Source organism: Pristiophorus japonicus, chromosome 2, assembly GCF_044704955.1.
Source record: "Pristiophorus japonicus isolate sPriJap1 chromosome 2, sPriJap1.hap1, whole genome shotgun sequence".
Taxonomy (NCBI): domain Eukaryota; kingdom Metazoa; phylum Chordata; class Chondrichthyes; family Pristiophoridae; genus Pristiophorus; species Pristiophorus japonicus.
The window spans coordinates 52194258-52208899 of NC_091978.1; the positions used below are offsets into that span (position 1 = coordinate 52194258).

General features: G+C 46.3%; 1 protein-coding gene across 1 annotated transcript in view; it reads left to right on the forward strand.

Annotated features, from left to right (window-relative positions):
- LOC139228638 (zinc finger protein 721-like) overlaps positions 1 to 13486 on the forward strand; it is a 39591-nt gene extending 26105 nt beyond the window's left edge. The window contains exon 5 of the mRNA XM_070859855.1: positions 9264 to 13486. Within this exon, the coding sequence (XP_070715956.1) occupies positions 9264 to 10901 (1638 nt within the window). The 3' untranslated portion in view covers positions 10902 to 13486. The remainder of the gene's footprint in view (positions 1 to 9263) is intronic.
- The last annotated feature ends 1156 nt before the right edge of the window (positions 13487 to 14642 follow it).

Below are 14642 nucleotides of genomic sequence, written 5' to 3' on the forward strand. Positions count from 1 at the left end.
CCTCTACTCTATCCAGGCCCCTCATAATTTTATACACCTCAATCAGGTCTCCCCTCAGCCTCCTCTGTTCCAAAGAAAACCGACCCAGCATCTCCAATCTTACCTCATAGCCAAAATTCTCCAGTCCAGACAACATTCTTGTAAATCTACTCTGCACCCTTTCCAGTGCAATCACATATTTCCTGTAATGTGACGACCAGAACTGCACGCAGTACTCCAGCTGTGGCCTAACCAGTGTTTTATACAGTTCAAGCATAACCGCCTTGCTCTTGTATTCCATGCCTCGACTAATAAAGGCAAGTATTCCATAAGCCTTCTTAACAACCTGATCTACCTGGCCTGCTACCTTCAGGGATCTGTAGACCTACACTCCAATGTCCCTTTGTTCCTCTACACTTCTCAGTGTCCTACTATTTAATGTGTATTGCCTTGCCTTGTTAGAGCTCCCCAAATGCATTACCTCACACTTAGCCAGATTGAATTCCATTTGCCCACCTGACCAGTAAATTGATATCTTCCTGCAGCCTGCAGCTTTCTTCTTCATTATCAACCACACAGCCTATTTTAGTGTCCTCTGCAAATTTCTTAATCATACCCCCAACATTTAAGTCCAAGTCATTGATATATACCACAAAAAGCAAGGGACCCAGTACTGAGCCCTGCAGAACTCCACTAGATACATTCTTCCAATCACAAAAACACCCATCAGCCATTATCCTTAGCTTCCTGCTTCCAAGTCAATTTTGGATCCAACTTGCCACTTTGCCCTGGATCCCATGGGCTATTGCTTTCGTGACCAGTCTGCCATGTGGGACCATCTCAAAAGCTTTGCTAAAATCCATATCCACTACATCATACGCACTGCTCTCATCGACCCTCCTGGTTACCTCCTCTCAAAATTCAATCAAATTAGTCAGATACGATCTTCCCTTGACAAATCCATGCTGATTGTCCTTGATTAATCCATGTGTTTCCAAATGAAGATTTATCCTGTCCCTCAGGAATTTTTCCAATAATTTTCCCATCACCGAGGTTAGACTGACTGGCCTGTAATTATTCAGTCTATCCCTTTCTCCCTTTTTTAAACAAAGGTACAACATTAGCAGTCCTCCAGTCCTCTGGCACCATACCTGTAGCCAGAGAAGACTGGAAAATGATGGTCAGAGCCTCTGCTATTTCCTCTTTTGCTTCTCTTCGCCTTGGAAACATTTCATCCGGGCCTGGGGATTTATCCACTTTCAAAGCTGTTAAGTCCCTTAATACTTCCTCTCTCACTATGTTTATCTTGTCTAATATTTCACACTCCTCCTCCCTCATTGCAAAGTCTGCATCACCCCTCTCTTTTGTGAAAACAGATACAAAATATTCATTAAGAATCATACCCACGTCTTCCACCTCCACACACACATTTCCTTTATGGTCTCTAATCGGCCCCACTTTTTCTCTAGTTCTCCTTTTCTTCTTAATGTATTTATAAAACATCTTTGGGTTTTCCCTGATTTTACTTACCAACATTCTTTCATGCTCTCTTTGCTTTCCTGATATTTTTTAATTCCACCCCTGCACTTCTCTAGAGTTTCTGCAGTATTGAGTTCTCGGTATCTGTCATAAGCTTCCATTTTTTTCTTTATCTTACCCTGTATGTCCCTTGACATCCAGGGGGCTCTAGATTTGTTCCTGTGTAAGGAATCCATTCCGTATGTCACAGTTCTTCCAAGCATTTCGCCATCGGTCTTCAAGGCTGAGGGGAGATCGCTGAAGGCTTTGGCGACGGTCCAAAATGGCCTTCTAGATTTGAGACGGGTTGGTGGTAGTTTGTTCAAGTAGGCCTGGATCTTTGCTAATTTAGCGGTTGTATTCTCTGGAGAATGCCTTTTGTGGCGTAGGTGTGGTGGTGTGATGTTTGCAAGCACGGGCAGCCAAAGTGTCAGTGCCAATTAAAGCGTACCGGTGATAATTCTCATTGTAGAATTCAGCTGGAAATCAACAGATTTGACATGCAGAGTAGATAGCTATGCCAGAGAGCAGTATTTCGCTATAGAGTACACCAGGGTGAGTGCTACCGTACGGAGGGTTTGAGTGTCTGCTCCCCATGATGACTTTCTGGATCAAGTTGACCCTGCCCTTTAGTTTCTTTCCAAGGCACTGCACTGGAATGCCAGCCTAGAGTTTTGTACTCAAGTCTCTGTAGTGGGACTTGCAACCACAATCTTCTGACTCAGGCAAGAGTGCTACCGCCTGAGCCATGTCTGACCCTCCGCATAAGCCACTGGTTGATACGTAAATTGGACTCAGTGCATATTACATAGAATCTACAGCATAGAAACACATCATTCAGCCATAGACTGTATCAGCCGTGGCTCTCCTCTGAGTCAGAAGGTTGTGGTTCAAGTCCAACTCCAGAGACTTGAGCACAAAAATCTAGGCTGACAGTCCAGTGCAGTGCTGAGGGAGTGCTGCACTGTCGGCGGTGCCGCCTTTCCGATTAGACGTTAAACTGAAGCCCCGTCTGCTCTCTCCTGTGGATGTAAAAGATCCCATGACACTATTTCGAAGAAGAGCAGAGGAGTTATTCCCGATGTCCTGGCCAATATTTACCCCTCAATCAACATAACAAAAACAGATTATCTGGTCATTGTTGTTTGTGGGAGCTTGCTGTGCACGAATTGGCTGCTGCTTTTCCTACATTAAAGCAGTGATTACACTTCAAAAGTACTTCATTGGCTGTAAAGCGCATTGGAACATCCTGAGGTCATGAAAGGTGCGCTAAAAATGCAACTCTTTCTTTATTCCTACCTCTACTGATGTTAATCCAGCCCCCTCACACTGTTACTCAGTAACCCCTCTCGTCCTTGACCAATCTGCAGCCTTTGACATGGTTCACCATTCCATCCTCCTCCAACACCTCTCCACCGTCGCCCAGCTTGGTGGGACTGCACTTGTCTGGTTTCATTCTTATCTCTCTAATCGTAACCAGAGAATCACCTGCAATGGTTTCTCTTCTTGCTCCCGCACCATTACCTCTGGTATCCACCAAGGTCTATCCTTGGCCCCCTCCTATTTCTCATCTATATGCTGCCCCTTGGCGACATCATCCAAAAACACAGCGTCAGTTTCCAGATGTATGCTGACAACCCCCAGCTCTACCTCACCACCACTTCTCCTGACCCCTCCATGGTCTCTAAATTGTCAGACTGCTTGTCCGATATCCAGTATTGGATTAGCAGAAATTTCCTCCAGTTAAGTATTGGGAAAATTGACGCCATTGTCTTCGGTCCCCACCACAACGCCATTCCCTAGCTACCGACTCCTTCCCTCTCCCTGGCAACTGTCTGAGGCTGAAACATAGAAAGTAGGTGCAGGAGTAGGCCATTCGGCCCTTCGAGCCTGCACCACCATTCAATATGATCATGGCTGATCATGCAACTTCAGTACCCTATTCCTGCTTTCTCTCCATACCCCTTGATCCCTTTAGCCGTAAGGGCCACATCGAACTCCCTTTTGAATATATCTAACGAATTGGCCTCAACAACTTTCTGTGATAGAGAATTCCACAGGTTCACAATTCTCTGAGTGAAGAAGTTTCTCCTCATCTCGGTCCTAAATGGCTTACCCCTTATCCTTAGACTGTGACCCTTGGTTCTGGATTTCCCCAACATCGGGAACATTCTTCCTGCATCTAATCTGTCCAATCCCGTCAGAATTTTATATGTTTCTATGAGATCCCCTCTCATTCTTCTAAATTCCAGTGAATATAAGCCTAGTCGATCCAGTCTTTCTTCATATGTCAGTCCTGCCATCCCGGGAATCAGTCTGGTGAACCTTCGTTGCACTCCCTCCATAGCAAGAATGTCCTTCCTGAGATTAGGAGACCAAAACTGCACATAATACTCAAGGTGTGGTCTCACCAAGGCCCTGTACAACTGCAATAAGACCTCCCTGCTCCTATACTCAAACCCTCTCGCTATGAAGGCCAGCATGCCATTTGCAGCGAAGGTTCACCAGACTGATTCCCGGGATGGCAGGACTGACATATGAAGAAAGACTGCCTGCTGTACCTGCATGCCTGTACCTTCAATGACTGATGTACCATGACACCCAGGTCTCGTTGCACCTCCCCTTTTACTAATCTATCACCATTCAGATATTAATCTGCCTTCGTGTTTTTAGCCCCCAAAGTGGATAACCTCACATTTATCCACATTATACTGCATTTTCCATGCATTTGCCCACTCACCTAACCTGTCCAAGTCACCCTGCAGCCTTTTAGCGTCCTCCTCACAGCTCACACCGCCACCCAGTTTAGTGTCATCTGCAAACTTGGAGATATTACACACAATACCTTCATCTAAATCATTAATGTATATTGTAAATAGCTGGGGCCCCAGCACTGAATCCTACGGCACCCCACTAGTCACTGCCTGCCATTTTGAAAAGGACCCGTTTATTCCCACTCTTTGCTTCCTGTCTGTCAACCAGTTCTCTATCCACGTCAATACATTACCCCCAATACAATATGCCTTCATTTTGCACACTAATCTCTTGTGTGGGACCTTGTCAAAAGCCTTTTGAAAGTCCAAATACACCACATCCACTGGTTCTCCCTTATCCACTCTACTAGTTACATCCTCAAAAAACTCGAAGATTTGTCAAGCATGATTTCCCTTTCATAAATCCATGCTGACTTGGACTGATCCTGACACTGCTTTCCAAATGCGCTGCTATTACATATTTAATAATTGATTCCAGCATTTTCCCCACCATCGACGTCAGACTAACCGGTCTATAATTCCCTGTTTTCTCTCTCCCTTTTTTAAAAAAGTGGGGTTACATTAGCTACCCTCCAATCCAAAGGAACCGAATCAGAGTCCATGGAATGTTGGAAAATGACCACCAATGCATCTACTATTTCTAGGACCACTTCCTTAAGTACTCTGGGATTCAAACTATCAGGCCCTGGGGATTTATCGGCCTTCAGTCCCTTCAATTTCCCTAATACCATTTCCTGACTAATAAGAATTTCCCTCAGTTCCCCCTTCTCGCTAGATCCTCAGTCCCCTAGTATTTTCGGGAGGTTATTAGTGTCTTCCTTAGTGAAGACAGAACCAAAGTATTTGTTCAATTGGTCTGCCATTTCCTTGTTCCCCATTATGAATTCCCCTGATTCTGACTGCAAGGGACCTACATTACTCTTCACTAATCTTTTTCTCTTTACATATCTGTAGAAGCTCTTGCAGTTTTTATGTTCCCTGCAAGCTTACTCTCATACTCTATTTTCCCCCTCCTAATTAAACCCTTAGTCCTCCTCTGCTGAATTCTAAATTTCTCCCAGTCCTCAGGTTTGCTGCTTTTTCTGGCCAATTTATATGCCTCTTCCTTGGATTTAACACTTTCCCTAATTTCCCTGTTGCCACGGTTGAACCACCTTCCCTTTTTTATTCTTACGCCACACAGGGATGTACAATTGTTGTAGTTCATCCATGTGTTATTTAAATGTCTGCCATTGCCTATCCACCGTCAACCCTTTAAGTATCATTCTCCAGTCTATCCTAGTCAATTCACGTCTCATACCATCGAAGTTACCTTTCTTTAAGTTCAGGACCCTAGTCTCTGAATTAACTGTGTCACTCTCCATCTTAATGAAGAATTCTACCATGTTATGGTCACTCTTCCCGCATGACCAGATTGCTAATTAATCCTCTTTCGTTACACAAGACCCAGTCTAGGATGGCCTGCTCTATAGAAGGTTCCTCGACATATTGGTCTAGAAAACCAACTTATACACTCCAGGAAATCCTCCTCCACAGTATTGCTACCAGTTTGGTTAACCCAATCAATATGCAGATTAAAGTCACCCATGAAAACTGCTGTAACCTTATTGCACGCATCCCTAATTTCCTGTTTGATGCCATCCCCAACCTCCCTACTACTGTTTGGTGGTCTGTACACAATTCCCATTAACGTTTTCTGCCCTTCGGTGTTTCGCAGCTCTACCCCCATATAGATTCCACATCAGCCACGTTAATGTCCTTCCTTCCAATTGCGTTAATCTCCTCTTTAACCAGTAACGCTACTCCACCTCCTTTTCCTTCCTGTCTGTCCTTCCTGAATATTGAGTTCCCAGCCTTGGTTACTTTGGAGGCATGTCTCTATAATCCCAATTACATCATATCCGTTGACATCTATCTGCGCAGACAATTCATCCATCTTATTACGAATGCTCTTCGCATGGAGACTCAGAACCTTCAGGCTTGTTTTTTTTTTTTAAAGACCCTTTGTCCTTTTAGAATTATATTGTAATGTGGCCCTTTTTGATTTTTGCCCTTGATTTCTCTGCCCTCCATTCTTGCTTTTCTCCTTCCTACCTTTTGCTTCTGCCCCCTTTTTACTTCCCTCTGCCTCCCTGCATAGATTCCCACCCCCCTGCCTTTTTAGTTTAAACCCTCCCCAACAGCACCACCAAACACTCCGCCTAGGACATCGGTTCCGGTCCTGCCCAGGTGCAGACCGTCCAGTTTGTACTGGTCCCATCTCCCCCAGAACTGGATCCAATGTCCCAGGAATTTGAATCCCTCTCTCTTGCACCATTCCTCAAGCCACGTATTCATCTGAGCTATCCTGTGATTCCTATTCTGACTAGCACGTGGCACTGGTAGCAATCCTGAGATTACTACCTTTTGAGGTCCTGCTTTTTAATTTAACTCCTAGCTCCCTAACTTCAGCTTGTAGGACCTCATCCTGTTTTTTTACCTATATCGTTGGTACCTATATGTATCACGACAGCTGGCTGTTCACCCTCCCCCTCCAGAATGCGCTGCAGTCGCTCTGAGACATCCTTGACCCTTGCACCAGGGAGGCAACATACCATCCTGGAGTCTCGTTTGCGGCCGCAGAAACGCCTATCTATTCCCCTTACAATAGGATCCCCTATCATTATAGCTTTCCCACTCTTTTTCCTGCCCTGCTGTGCAGCAGAGCCACCCCTGGTGCCATGGCTGCTGCTGCCTTCCCCTGATGAGTCATATCCCCCAACAGTATCCATGGTGGTGTATCTATTTTAGAGGGAGATGATCGCAGAGGACCCCTGTACTACCTTCCTTCCACTGCTCTGCTTGATGGTCACCCATTCCCTATCTGGCTGTGTAACCTTTACCTGCGGTGTGACCAACTCACTAAACGTGCTATTCACGACATCTTCAGCATTGCGGATGCTCCAGAGTGAATCCATGCGCAGCTCCAGTGCCGCAATGCGGTCTGTCAGCAACTGCAGCTGGATACACTTCCTGCATATGTAGTTGTCAGGGACACTGGAAGCGTCCCTGATTTCCCACATCGCACAGGAGGAGCATGACATGGGTCTGGGCTCTCCTGCCATGGCTTAACCCTTAAATTAACCTAATTAATAACAACTCCAAAGGTTTCTTACTGATCAGAAAAAAAGAAAAAGAAAAGGATTAAATACTCACCAATCCACCAGCCAATCACTTACCCTCTTGGCTGTGATGTCACACTTTGATTTCTTTTTACCTTCTGCCCCTGCAACTACCTCCGACTGCTAGGCCCCCTTTTATGGGCCTCACTGCTCCCGACCTCCTCCGCCTCCCGCTGAACCAGACTACTCGCATCTTGGTTTCATATTTGACCATGAAATGAACTTCCGATCCCATATCCGCGCCATCACACAAACGTCTTTTTCCACCTCCATAACATTGCCCTTCTCCGCGCCTGCCTCAGCTCCTGAAACCCTCATCCGTGCTTTTGTTATCTCTAGGCTTGACTATTTCAACGCACCCCTAGCTGACCTCCCACGTTCTATCCTATGAAACTTGATGTCATCCAAAACTCTGCTGCCCATAACCTAACTCGTACCAAGTCCCGTTCATCCATCGAACTACATTGGCTCCTATTTAAGCAACGCCTCAATTTTAAAATTCGCCATCCTTATTTTCAAATCCCTCCATGGCTTCGCCTCTCCTTATCTCTGTAACCTCCTCCAGCACTACAACCAACAATTCTGGCCTCTTGTGCATCCCTGATTTCGATGACTCCACCATTGGTGGCCGTGCTTTCAACTGCCAAAGCCCCAAGCTCTGGAATTCTCTCCCTAAACCTCTCTGCCTCTTTCCTGCTGGAAGACGCTCCTTAAAAACTTATTCTTTGATCAAGCTTTTGGTCATCTGCTTAATATTTCCTTATGTGGCTGTGTCAAATATATCTCTCTTATTTTCGAACACTGCTGTGAAACACCTTGAGACGATTTACTCGGTTAAAGGCGCTATGTCAATAAAAGTTGTTGTTTTGTGACTCGGTATCAAATTTTGATTGGTAACACTTCTGTGAAGTGCCTTGAGGCGTTTTGCTATGTTACAGACACTATATACATTGTTATCTTTCGTTTTTTTAAACTGTAATACAAGTTTCACTCCTTTGATTCTAAATGGCAAGTATGCGCTGGGATATAATTTCCCAGTCACTGGTTGTCGGCTGCCTATTCAACCTTGAGGGCATTGCAGACCAAAAAGGCCCTTTTGCAGACTTGGCCTTTGTTGCTGGGGTGACTGGACACTGAGCAGCAGCAAGAGCCCAGGGCACGAAGGGCCCCCAGCCTCCCTCTCTCAGAACAACCAAGCGGCATTCACGTCTTGACGTATGCACCTTTTATGATGTCAGGACGTCCCAGTGCGCGTGCCTGGCGTCCGTCCACTGCTTACGCGACCTCTCTCCCTATTGGTCGGCGGATCCGCCAATCTCGCCCACGGTCACGTGTGCCTGAGGCGCTCTCCTGCTCCGCCCGAGTGAAGTTGCTGCATGCGGTGTCTGCGAACTCTCAGGTTTGGATTTCCATTTGTTCTCCACGCCCCCCCCCCATCTCAGTCGGATCTCGGAGAAAACTCACTTTCCGTCACTGATTGCGGCTCTTAACCAAAATCGACTTTACAAATAAAGCCCCGCGCGGCAGGCTGTAGCACAGGGGCCCAGCGCGCAGGCGCAGGGGGAGGATGATTGACAGAGGTCTGCCTGTGGAGCAGAAGAGGGCGGGGCCAGAGGCGCACACGCGGTGTCAGCCTCAACTCAGCGCGGCGGCCGGAGCGCTTTCTGTAGCGCGGGGGCTTGTGGATATTGCAGCCGCTATTACTGTTGGTCCTTTCAACCAACCTGTTTAGCAGCTGGGGCCTGAAAATCAACTTCACTGCCCTTGGGCTGGGAAAGGGGTACACGAGGCATTATTCTCCCTCTTACCCCTTTCTAAACTCCTTTTACAGGGTTTTAGAAGTAGAGCATTTACAGACGGGAAGCTCCGACCACGTCAAGATCGTACAAAGTCGCTCAATTCATCAGGACCTGAATATCATCGGCCTTTGCACATGGAAGGAGAGCGCGGCGATCACAGCGCGGACAAACCACACATTTCTTCAGTGTGTGGATCCGGATTCAGCCAATCACCCGAACTGAAGGGCCACAAGGGCAGGCACACTGAGGGGAGACGTTTTGAATGTGAGGACTGTGGAAAGCGATTTGTTTATCTGGCCCAGCTGAATAGACACGAGCGCAGTCACAATAAGAACCGACTGTATAAATGCAAGGACTGCGGGAAGGGATACCTTCACCCGTATGCGCTGGATGCTCATCGGCGGGCTCACACTGGAGAGAGGCCGTTCACCTGCCCCGTGTGCGGGAAGGGATTCGCTCAGTCCTCCAACCTGTGGACACACCGGCGTGTTCACACCGGGGAGAGGCCGTTCATCTGCTCCGTGTGTGGGAAAGGATTCGCTCAGTCATCTGTCTTGCGGATACACCAGCGAGTTCACACCGGGGAGAGGCCGTTCACCTGCCCTGTGTGTGGGAAGGACTTCTCGCATTTGTCCAACCTGCTAGGACACCAGCAAGTTCACTCTGACAAGAGGCCGTTTAAATGTTCAGACTGTGGGAAGAGCTTTAAACGCTCCCAGTACCTGATGAGGCACCAGCGCCTGCACACTGGAGAGAGACCATACGGCTGCTCTCACTGCCAGAAGAGGTTTGTGAATTCCGCGGACCTGCTGACACATCAGCGAGTTCACACGGGGGTGAGGCCATTCACCTGCTCCATGTGTGGGAAGGGATTCGCTCATTCCTTCAGCCTGCGGATCCACCAGAGAATTCACACTGGCAAGAGTCCGTGCACATGTTCAGTGTGTGGGAAGGGATTCACTCAGTCCTCAAATCTGCTCGTACACCGGAGAATTCACAATGGAAAGAGGCCGTTCACTTGCTCTGTGTGTGGAAAGGGATTCGCTCAGTCCACCATCCTGCTGATACACCAGCGAGTTCACACCGGGGAGAGGCCATTCACCTGCTCCGTGTGTGGGAAGGACTTTAGATATTCAGCCAGCCTGCTGGGACACCAGCGAGTTCATACTGGAGAGAGGCCGTTCTCATGCACCGTGTGTGGGAAGGACTTCCCGTATATGTCCAGCCTACTTGGTCACAAACGAGTTCACACTGATGAGAGGCCTTTTAAATGTTCAGACTGTGGGAAGAGTTTCAAAAGCTCCCAAGAGCTGAAACGACACCAGCGAGCTCACACTGGAGAGAGGCCATTCCCCTGCTCGGTGTGTGGCAAGGCATTCGCTCATTCGTTCAGCTTGCTGGCACACCACAGAAGTCACACCGGGGAGAGGCCGTTCACATGCTCAGTGTGTGGTAAGGGATTTGGTCTGTCCTCCCATCTGCTGAGACACCAGCGAATTCACACCGGGGAGAGGCCGTTCACCTGCTCCATGTGTGGGAAGGGATTCGCTCGGTCCTCCCACCTGCTGAGACACCAGCGAGTTCACACCAGGGAGAGACCATTTACCGACTGTACAGGCGACAAGGGATTGTCTCAGTCATCCAGCCAGCTGAAACAGCAGTCACTTTGAATTGGAGAGAGGCCGTTCACCTGCTCCGAGTGCAGGAAGGGACACACTCTGTCATCCAGCCTGCTCAGACACCAGTGAGCTCACACCAGTGAGATTTGCTGAACATCCATCATATTTAACAGAATTAGTGGCAGGAATTGTGGATGCATTGGTTGTAATTAATCAAAATTCCTTGGATTCTGGGGAGGTCCTAGCAGATTGCAAAACAGCAAATGTAACGCCCCTATTTAAAAAAGGCAGACAGAGAGCAGGAAACTATAGACCAGTTAGCCTAACATCTGTAGTTGGGAAAATGTTGGGAGTCCATTATTAAGGAAGCAGTAGCAGGACATTTGGAAAAGCAAAATTCGGTCAGGCATTGTCAGCATCGATTTATGAAGGGGAAGTCATGTTTGACAAATTTGTTGGAATTCTTTGAGGATATAATGAACAGGGTGGATAAAGGGGAACCAGTGGATGTGGACTTTCAGAAGGCATTTTACAAGGTGTCACATAAAAGGTTACTGCACAAGATAAAAGTTCATGGGGTTGGGGGTAATATATTAGCATGGATAGAGGATTGGCTAACAGAGAGTCGGGATAAATGGTTCATTCTTGGGTTGGGAATCAGTAATTAGTGGGGTGCCGCAGGGATCAGTGCTGGGACCCCAACTATTTATAATCCTATATTAATGACGTGAAAGAAGGGACCGAGTGTAACGTAGCCAAGTTTGCTGACGATACAAAGATTGGGAGAAAAAGCAATGTGTGAAGAGGTTACAAAACATCTGCAAAAGGACATAGACAAGCTAAGTGAGTGGGCAAAAATTTGGCAGATGGAGTATAATGTTGGAAAGTGTGAGGTCATGCACATTGGCAGAAAAAATCAAAGAGCAAGTTATTATTTAAATGGAGAAAAATTGCAAAGTGCTGCAGCACAGTGGGACCTGGGGGTATTTGTGCATGAAACATAAAAGGTTAGCATGCAGGTACAACACGTGATCAGAAAGGCCAATGGAACCTTTATTGCAAAGGGGATGGAGTATAAAAGCAGGAAAGTCTTGCTACAGTTATACAGGGTATTGGTGAGGCCACACCTGGAATACTGCGTGCAGTTTTGGTTTCCATATTTACGAAAGGATATACTTGCTTTGGAGGCAGAGAAGGTTCACAAGGTTGATTCCAGAGATGAGGGGGTTGACTTTCGAGGAAAGGTTGAGTAGGTTGGGTCTCTACTCATTGGAATTCAGAAGAATGACAGGTGATCTTATCGAAGCGTATAAGATTATGAGAGGGATTGACAAAGTCGATGCAGAGAGGATGTTTCCACTGATAGGGGAGACTAGAACTAGAGGACATAATCTTAGAATAAGGGGCCTCCCATTTAATACTGAGATGAGGAGAAATTTCTTCTCTAAGACGGTTGTAAATCTGTGGAATTCGCTGCCTCAGAGAGCTGTGGAAGCTGGGACATTGAATAAATTTGACATAAATAGACAGTTTCTTAAACGATAAGGGAATAAGGAGTTATGGGGAGCGGGTGGGGAAGTGAACCTGAGTCCATGATCGGATCAGCCATGATCATATTAAATGGCGGAGCAGGCTCGAGGGGCCATATGGCCTACTCCTGCTCCTATTTCTTACGTTCTTATGTTCTTACTGAGACCCTGTAAAATGTTCTGAATGTGGGAAGAGATTTAAAAGCGTGTTGCACTGAGGAGAGGCCATTCAGCAGGGGTTCAGGAGGAAGTCAACACACGGGTCCAAACAATCCCATTTCCTGAATGTTACATCCAGTGTAGAGTAGAGAAAGAGGCCATTCAGCATAGCAGGTCTGTGCCAGCGTTTATGCTCCATGCAAGGCTCCACCCACCCTACTTCAGTTAACTCTATCAGCATATCTTGCTCATGGTAATCAAGCTTGTGTATAAGAGCAGGCCACTTAAGCCGTAGTCTGTTGGAACAGACGCGAAAAGATTGCGCGCGAATCCACTGTACTTCTGTTCTGCAGATTGCGGAAATTATCACCCGTACTGTGTTATGCAACACTCGTAATAAACCCTGGAAAGAAAATGTTATTGTTGTGAGCTTGATTATCTGGTATCTGAAACCTTGGGACGCCCAATCATTAGAGTCAACCTCAGTGTGTGGAAAGGGTTCTTCTGGTGTATCCCACCAGTTGACACACCAAAGTGTCCACACTGTGACTGCAGTGGTTTGATTCCACTGTTTCTGATGCCTTTAATCACATCCAGAACTGAACCATTTTAATTCGGGCAACTGGAGCTTGTGGATGTAAAAACCTCAAAAACTGGGCTGGATTTTAATATTCTGTATAAATAAATCAGCTTTGTTTGAAACACACAGTGCTTACTTCTTCTTGTCCATATTTCTAAGATAAGATGAGAACTAATTGATGACTTCGTTGTCCTCTCAATATCTGTGTCCAGGAGAGAAGCTGCTGGGTTTCTGTTACTTTATGACTGAAGTTTTATTCTCCTCGAGGTTCTGGATGTTTTTGTGGGGGAACGGAATATTTTAGATACGGAGTAAAGCTCCCTCTACACTGTCCCATCAAACACTCCCAGGGCAGGGACAGCACGAGTTAGATACGAGTAAAGCTCATAAGAACATAATATAAGAACATAAGAAATAAGAACAGGAGTAGGCCATTTGGCCCCTCGAGCCTGCTTCACCATTCAATAAGATCATGGCTGAACTGATCCTGGCCTCAACTCCACTTCCCTGCCTTCTCCCCATAACCCTTGACTCCCGTATCTTTCAAAAATCTGTCCATCTCCACCTTAAATGTATTCAATGACCCAGCCTCCACAGCTCACTGGGGTAAAGAATTCCAAAGATTCATGACCCTCAGAGAAGAAATTTCTAATTTCCGGCTTAAATGGGCGACCCTTTATTCTGAGACTATACCCCCTAGTTCTAGACTCCCCCATGAGAGGAAATATCCTCTCTGCATCTACCCTGTCAAGCCCCTTCAGAATCTTACACGTTTCAATAAGATCACCTCTTGGTGTTCTAAACTTTAATGAGTATAGGCTCAACCTTTCTTCGTATGACAACCCCTTCATCTCAGGAATCAACCTCGTGAATCTTCTCTGAACTGCCACCAATGCAAGTATATCCCTCCTTAAATAAGGAGATCAATACTGTACGCAGTACTCCAGGTGTGATCTCACCAACGCCCTGTACATTTGTAGCAGGACTTCCCTACTTTTATACTTCATCCATTTTGCAATAAAGGTCAACATTCAATGCTTCCCTAATTACTTACTGTACCTGCATGCTAACATTTTAGAGACAGAGCAAAGCTCCCTCTACACTGTAAAATACCCTTGTCATGTATACCTATATAGGTAAGATTAAGATTTGGTTTAATCTCATGTGATTAAGGTTTTTCTGCTTTCTTTTGACTTGTGGATTTGTGCTGTGGCTAGAAATAATGAACTGGTTAAATTATTGATTCCCAGGATAGTTCAGGGTTTGATATCGGTTCACAATTGAGCTGACAGTCCTGCTTGCTTCCTGCTGAAGTACAGGATGTCTGATCACTGCCTGTTTGACAAAAGCTCTGTCAATACAATGGGCTGAAGATAGCGACAAGAAATGGGACAATGTGCCCAAGATGATAAACAAGTTGACATCTGGTGTTTTGTCAGGAAGTGGCTCATTTACAGGCCTCTTGATCACAAAATCTTGTCAGGCCAGAATAAATCATCTCAGACTGTAGACCTCTGTTCTGGA